The sequence below is a fragment of the Madurella fahalii genome (assembly GCF_045866475.1).
Source record: "Madurella fahalii IFM 68171 DNA, scaffold_2, whole genome shotgun sequence".
Classification (NCBI taxonomy): Eukaryota; Fungi; Ascomycota; class Sordariomycetes; order Sordariales; genus Madurella; species Madurella fahalii.
Window position 1 is genome coordinate 1,100,806 of NW_027263972.1, and position 7,603 is coordinate 1,108,408.

General features: G+C 52.8%; 2 protein-coding genes across 2 annotated transcripts; one reads left to right on the top strand and one right to left on the bottom strand.

The window, feature by feature from the left end:
* Positions 1-2,265: 2,265 nt before the first annotated feature.
* Positions 2,266-3,308, top strand: MFIFM68171_03070 (Auxiliary Activity family 9 catalytic domain-containing protein; the record flags this gene model as incomplete). The annotated part of the gene is made up of 4 exons (XM_071058492.1): positions 2,266-2,369; positions 2,417-3,096; positions 3,157-3,212; positions 3,261-3,308. The coding sequence occupies 4 exons, from the start codon at positions 2,266-2,268 to the stop codon at positions 3,306-3,308; spliced, it is 888 nt and encodes a 295-aa protein (XP_070914593.1).
* Positions 3,309-3,658: 350 nt separating this feature from the next.
* Positions 3,659-4,764, bottom strand: MFIFM68171_03071 (S-adenosyl-L-methionine-dependent methyltransferase; the record flags this gene model as incomplete). Its single annotated transcript, XM_071058493.1, has 4 exons — positions 3,659-4,320; positions 4,384-4,506; positions 4,575-4,616; positions 4,671-4,764. The coding sequence occupies 4 exons, from the start codon at positions 4,762-4,764 to the stop codon at positions 3,659-3,661; spliced, it is 921 nt and encodes a 306-aa protein (XP_070914594.1).
* Between the last annotated feature and the right edge of the window lie 2,839 nt (positions 4,765-7,603).

Genomic DNA, 7,603 nt, shown 5'->3' on the forward strand with positions numbered 1-7,603 from the left:
AACAACTTCGTCATGGCGTTCCTGAACTCCTCTATACCAGAACATCCCGTCTATTATGTGGAAGGAGCAGGCCTCGATGAGAACAAAGTCTAGAGGCTGAAGGCGGTACACGGCCTCCGCAGGAGCCCTCTATTAATTCAAGACCATCGTCACCATGAAAAGTCTAGGCTGAAACCGTTAGGAGCCGATACATGCCTATTCAGGTACGGAACGAAAGGTATACTACTACTCCTCTCGATGATGTCCTTGCCGCCAGCAGAATAAAGGAGGTGTAACGTGGAATCACATCGAACCTGTGACGGACTAACGGATGGCAGGTGGGCTGGCAGCTGGCTGACAGCTATTAGCAACCCACCCACGAAAACAGACGATTAGATTAGATTAACGTACAGTAGCGCGTTGCAGTCAACCCCACCACCACACGCCTGGTACGAGGAGAGTTCTTTCCCTCCTCATATCACAATCGAACCAAATAGTCAGCCACAATATTCGTACCTCAATACCGTCAATCGTGCTTTCAGTCACACCAGACATCTATTCAGCTCTACTAACTAAATACTCAGGGCCCCTAAACCCCTTTCCTTCTGACACATCCCATCATGTACTGGTATATTGTGGGACATCCCATCGGTGCTGTCCCAAATTTCGAGCTGGGGTACCACGTACCATCCCATCGGTGCTGGTATATCATAAACCATCCCAAGTTGTGAGCTGGGGTACTGTATACCATCCCAAATCCCCGAGCTAGGATATCATATACCATCACAAATTCTGAGCTGGGGTATTTCGTACCATCTCAGGGCATGTACTGGTATATTCTGGGCCAAAATTCGGGGCCGTGGCCCAGGATTTAGGCTATTAGGGTGCTGTCACCTTAGCGGTTTCCAACCGCGGTCCTAGATTTGGGCCTTAACTCGCCCACTTTCCAGAATATAAGGTACCCTTTAGCATTAATCACATAAATACATGATCATTCTTAGATCTCCATTATACAGCGTATCATTGCGCTTGGTGAAAGAAGTGTTTACAATGATAAGTTGTTTAGAAAAATGGACAACGCGACCTAGGCGCAACCGCTTTTGTAACACCCCAATATGGAGTACGGAATGCAGACGGCTGATCGGAGCTGTAAGCGCAGTGCTGTATGGCTGAGGGGAGCTGAGGGGAGCTGAACGGAGTTGGACTGGGGAAGCCGGCTCAACTGGCGAACATCGCCACAATACTATCAGTATAACAGAAGCTTTCTGGTGGAGCCAGAAAGTAGAAGGCAGGCTTCAATTAATCACTTATCCAACCCCTACTACACGAGCCGCTATCTTGTAGTATACCCCCTATCCTCGTCCCCGGGCGCAATGACCTGAGCTACAGCTTTAGACGCTGGAAAAGATAGAGAACCACACTTCGGAATTCGAATATAATATACATAATTTATTAGCATATTAAAATTGCAGGTTTTTTCTTCTCCTTTAATTGGAGTAAAGAAAAGCGCGGCTAGGTGGTGGTGGTAGAGGTCCCAAAACTGAGTCCTCGTAATTCCACTGCCATTGTACACTTGTGGCAACTATAGCCGGGGCAGCCCAGAACTGTGACCCCCTTGCTCAGTCTGGCTCAGGTCTAGCTCAGGCCAAGGCGGTAACCGCCCAGTTCCGAAGAAGGAAAGGGAAATTCGTGGTGTCGATTTTAGGGTCGTGAACTGGCTGTTATAAGGCTTCATTCATAGTATGCTCGTGCTGCTGTATGATTCGCCACAAATTCCGAATCGTTAAGTCCGAAGCCCAAGTCCGAACTTGGAGGGTAGGTTGTCTATAGCGGAGATTCGGAGTCTCCTTTCTGGCGACCGGGGTGAATACTACGGCTCGCCACAACTTTACATGCTCGTGCAGACGGGCGCACGTACACAGACACGGACACAGACCACTATGGATATATTGGACTAGATGTAAACCTCAATTCTACTGATACCTTATGGTCCCTTCCCGTTACTGCAAAACTGAGTCCCAATGAAGGCCTGTTTGCTTTTGATGTTCGTATTTCGACTAGGACTTTAGCCGTCGTTGCATCTTTAATCTATCATTGGCAGCGGCATATCTAGATCCGATGCAACGTACCTACTCATAGCGCCGATCTATAGGCAATTGCCAAAAGCACTGTATAAAATGTCTCAGTCTCCGTCCTCTTTGTTTATGCGAACAAGGCCGACGGCGTCCATGAGCTTCTCGGACCTAGAGACATTTTTACCCTCAGCATAGGAACGTAACCGCAAAAATGGTCGGAGGGTTCCTGTTCTTCACCTCACTGTCCGTCTTGGGGGTCGTTAGCGGACATGGCGGGATCTACAACTACACCATCGGGGGCGTCGACTACATCGGGCAAGTAATTCTGACACCCCAAGGATTTGATCTAACATGAATATAAGACATTATCCGTTTTGGCTTGAGGATGAACAACCGGAATCCATTCAGCGGCGGTGGTTTCCGGATCCGATCCAGGATATCGACCACCCTTACCTGTCGTGCAACCGCGGATATCCTCTGGCTACCCGCAACCCGACTCTCCACGCCCCAATCGAAGCGGGTACAAACATCACCGTCAGATACCCGCCCCCAGAATGCCCGGCCAACATTCACCAGCCCGAGGAGCTAGCTGTCCAGTGGAAGAATGAGCCGTTTCCGCCATTCCGCTGCCATGGGCCAAGCTACTCTTGGGTCCATTCCCAGGGCCCACTGTTCGCTTACATGGCGGCCTGCAACGGACCGTGCGACAAGTTTGACCCCGGCAATAAAAAGGTGTGGTTCAAAATCTACGAGTCTGGGCACCACGGCGGCGTTGATAAGTATGGTGATACGGAGTACCGCCGGGACCTCGCCAGCGGTACTGCATGGGACCAATCCAGGTACCCGAACGAAGGATGGTCCCTTAGAATCCCGGCCAACCTGAAGCCGGGGAACTATCTGATTCGGCACGAAATCATCATGATAGAGCTCTTCCCGCCGCAGCATTATCCCAATTGCGCCCAACTCACGGTCACCGGCAACGGGGATCGGTTTCCGGGAGAGGAATACCTGGTGTCGTTCCCCGGCGCCTATTCGTATGACGGTACGCTCTGCCACGTCTAAACTTGAAGTGGAGGGCGAAGCTGATATCGACGATTTATAGAGCCCGGCCTAGCAATTGCTGGGGATCTTTATTCGCCTAGGGGTCACTCTATATTTGTGGGTATCCGGACTGCATTCTCGGTTGGATCTGTCTAATCTTTCCAGAACTACACCATCCCGGGCCCGAAACTCTGGACAGGTGACGAAGCGTAAACGCCGACCACGGCGGAAGGTGATTGGGCGCGTCATTTTTGATTTTGGGGATATGTGGGAGCAGAATCGCGGAAGGGAATCCCCAGGTCGTAGGATTGGATTCGGGTACCTTGAACACTTACGGAAGGATCTGTCCCCGTAACCCACCAGCCGTTACCTTCAGAGCTCTCTAGATCGAGGACGTAGTATATGCTACCATGTTCAACCTGAACTGCATACAGAGGGCCGTTGCGGGCGTAGGCACGATCGAATGGAAGGCATCATCTTGTAGTGATGGTTAGAAAGTCTTCCATGGATTTCCCTTGCTTAGTGTCGCACTTTGCTGAAACTACTAGTAAGCACTGGTGATATTAGGGCTTCCTCCCATAGACACAATACACGGCATAATACGCCCGAATCTCGGGATTCCCCAAATCCTCCATCACCCGCTCGGTCAGCCGCCTGACCTCATCGCCGCTCAGGCCCGCCAGCCTGCCGTACTTGCCGGCGCCGGCGATGCCGTTGCCGATCGTGACCCTCGCCATGGCCCCGATGGCCCGGTGCTCTTGCGTCTCGGGCCACGCGCTGACGGGCATGCTGGGCCGGTTCACCTCTTCCTCGTGCACGTCGACGAACCCGGCCTCCACAAGCCAGTCCTTGTACCGTCTCGTGACGAGGATGTCCCGCCCGACGTTCCTCGCGCCCTCGACGCTCACCCTGGACCAGCGCTCGAGCGCGGTCCCCGCGAGGCTGTCGTTCTCGCAGCGCAGGCTGAGGTCGCTGTCCTGGAACTCGATCCAGCCGCCGGGGGCTAGGTGGTCGAACGCTTGGCGGATGACGGCCGGCGGCGAGTTGAAGCACGTCGTGACGTAGCGCAGGTGGATGTAGTCCAGCGTTCCCCGCGGAGGGAGAAATGTCCAAGGGTCTTCGGCATCGATGCAGGAGATGAAGGTGCAGTTCGCGGGGGGAGGGCGGGAGGGGTAGATGTTGCCTATATCGATGGCCGTGACGCGCGACGAGGGGTGTTGTTCCGCTGTTGTTTCAAAGACTCAGTGTTTGATAGAAGCGATAAGGGGGCAGAGGCACGGGAACAGACCGAATTCGATCGCCCAAATCCCGCTGCCTGTGGCCACGTCTAGGACGTTGGCTGGCGGTTTGGGGAACGGGACGAGTGACAGGCGACCTCGGAAGATGAGGCCTGTCATTTTGTGCTGGAGGTCTTTTGAGCCGTGTGAGCACATGGCTGCATCCGGAAATGGGTCAAGGACAATGAGTAAGGTTATTCACCAAGCCTATCTTGCTCCTCGGTATCGTTTGGCATGAGGTAGGCTGATATTTTATGTGAGCAACTCGTTCAGCAATTAATTGCAGGTGAGGACACACTGCCTGCTTTGTATGTATGATACGTTCTGCCGCCGTCCTCAACACCATCAGGGACGGCCTTCCCGCCATTGTTGAGTATTGGAGTTGTCTCCATGATGGAGGCTTAGTAGCTCTCAATGCGAGAAATAGGATTTCTAGATAGGAAGTGTCCTTAGTTGCAGTGGCCGGCAGGGGCTTGGTGAAAGCGGATCAGCTTCCCCAACATAATATCTTGAGGCAGTCCTCCTGTTGAGGGGTAGAGGCGTGGGGGTTGGCTGTTATCGCTAGTAAGTCCCTAAAAGGAGAAAGTTCTAGCGTACTAGGAATGTCGTGTAACAAGGGTTAAACCGCATCTAGCATTTTCCCCCCGGACATAACGCCCTTGCCTACAACACGGGGCAACTGGGAATGGCACGCTCCACGGCTACCTAAGTATGTTACGTACTGCTGTTGGACTATCGCTCTCAGTCATCTGGCTTCTCATTCGCCTCAAGTCAAGGTTATCGAAGTGGTTGGTTCCGGGCTGCGCCGGACACCCCGGCAACTATAGGTTTCTCAACGTTGCTCCACTGCTGTAAAGGTGTCCGTACGCTGCATGGGATTTAGCACTATGTGCTCTTTACCTTTGACATTTACACAGAATTCCCGGACCTAACTGAAGCCCAGCCGCTCGTATAGACTCTCACTCACGTGACCAGCCATAACGGACATGTGGAGGGAGTCCTTACGTGCGAGTTTCACCCCCCAGTGACACAGCGACGTCCCGTGGCCGCGACGTCGATAGCCAGGCAAGGTGGCGAGGATCCGAAGGTGGATCAGATTCGGGTCGAATTGTCGGAAGTATCGATCGTATACCTCCCTCTGACGCTCGGGGAATACGTTGCCGCGTTTGCGGTGAGCCTCTCGACGAGCTCCCACCAGCTCAGCAAAAGCTGCCCAGAATTAGCACGAACTCACTACAATGATTAGCAGAAAAACCTACGATATTGTGGCTTGTAATCGAGGGTTTTTCATTTATTGCGGTATGAGATGTCCCAGACACTAACAGAGACAATCTCTTCGCCATCCTTCGAAACTATGACAATCCAGTTATCGAGCTCCAGAAGTCTCTCAGCAAGTATCTCCGTGGACTCGTGATGGTCCTCTTGGTACTGCTCGCGCCATAGAAAACGATACCCCATTGCGGGTCGTCGGGCATTGACCTCTATTTGGACGCTGGTAATTGCGTGGATACCGGACGGCCGACCTTCGCGGAGCTTCATGGTATTCTAGGTAAAATGAGAATTTCTTCCGTGCATTGGACAGACCTATCAAGGAGAAACAAACTAGAACTTAGGCGACAAAACCCGCTCACGAATTCCGTCCACCTCGGTACAAGTAGGGAATGCGTAGGGCCCCGGCCAGGTACGCGAAGGACTGGTAAATACCGTTGCAGACGTAGGCCAGTTGGAGCAAGGGGTAAAGGCGGGCACAAATGCATCAAGTTCATAAATATGACGAGCCAAGAGAACTCTCCCTTAGCGCCATGCAAATAGTCCCACACAGAGTCGTGATCTTGCCCTTCGAACCGAAGTGTCCAGTATTTCTGTTCAAGCCAATATCATACTGAATCTGAAGGCATCGTGTAGGAAGAAATGAAAGGATGGACAAAGATCGGTTCAATATTCGGGAACATGGCGCGGATGATACAACCCATTCGCCCGTAGGTCACGCGCCGCTCATATTCGGCATCTCGCCCAAGTAATTATACCAGCGAAGTGATGGAGGTATTCCCATTCGTAAGCCAACTCTGCCATCCGTTCCGTTCGTACTCTTATGAGTGTTTTAAGTGCTGTAAGATCTGATAGGTAGGGAATCGTGTGCTGGGAGTCCTTTCACGTTGCGTATGCGCTGACGGGCCTGTTTTCACCAAGCTTCTCGAGTCTATCAAGGGTATTTCCGTCCGGAAATTTGCGGTCGGCAACTCTCTCAAGAACACAGAGGTTCAATACGACCTTGGCCTCCTCGGAAAGTGACCGCCCATCGGAGTATTCATCGCTGTATTATATATAGGTGAATTGCCTGAGGACCTAAAGTGGGCAAAGCAGCTAGGAATTTATCCTTGATCTGGTGGCATAGTGGCTCTCTCCTGCCGCCTGCTGCGGGTACGCTGACTATCTCAGCTGGAAGGTGCTATGGCGGAGCACCAGGGCAATCATCTGCGCCGGCCACCGTTGCGGGAAGGAACCAACCGGATGTTTAAAACAATCAGTACTGGCCTCTGAGGACGAGAGGACGCTTGTCTGAAGGTGATTTGTTCGCTTGTAGGAGTCGGTAAAGTTGTGTAGGGACTTACTGGCGTCGTGTCCTCAGTTGTCCGAGCACCCCGTCGCAGCCAAACAAGCCAGCTCGGTCGCTGCATGTCAAAGGAAGCGCAAATAATCTGCCAGCCAACTCACCCACCTGCTTATACCCTCAGCGTTGGTACTGGAGCGGGGACGAGCTCGCTAGGCGCCAGGATAGGGACCATTCATCCTGTCGGGATATATCCTGTAACGTAGGGTGTTCTGCCATCGTGGCCCGCAGCGGTGAAGATAGAGACCTACGTACAGTCTCATCAAGGGGCGCGTTCCCTCGCCTGTATACGTAATGTGGCAATGCTTCGGGCAGGCAGGTTGGTGATTAGATATCCCTTTGGGTCAGGAGGATGAGACTCTTGAGCGCACAGTCGTGGCAGCTCATGGTCGCTCCTTTCCCCCTTTCGCTCTTTCGCAGCCCTGCGGGTTCTGCGGGGCTATGTAATGGGCGCTCAGATGTCTGAGGTGCTTCGGAGTCAGAGGGCGAGCCCGGGGGAGGAGGAGGAAGGGGGGGGGGGGTTGGGTCGATGGCAGAATCCCACACATCCGCCTGTCCTGCAACCCTGTCTTGCGCTGGCACTGTATGGAGAAAGAAAAGCTGCCACTCGATGCACGATC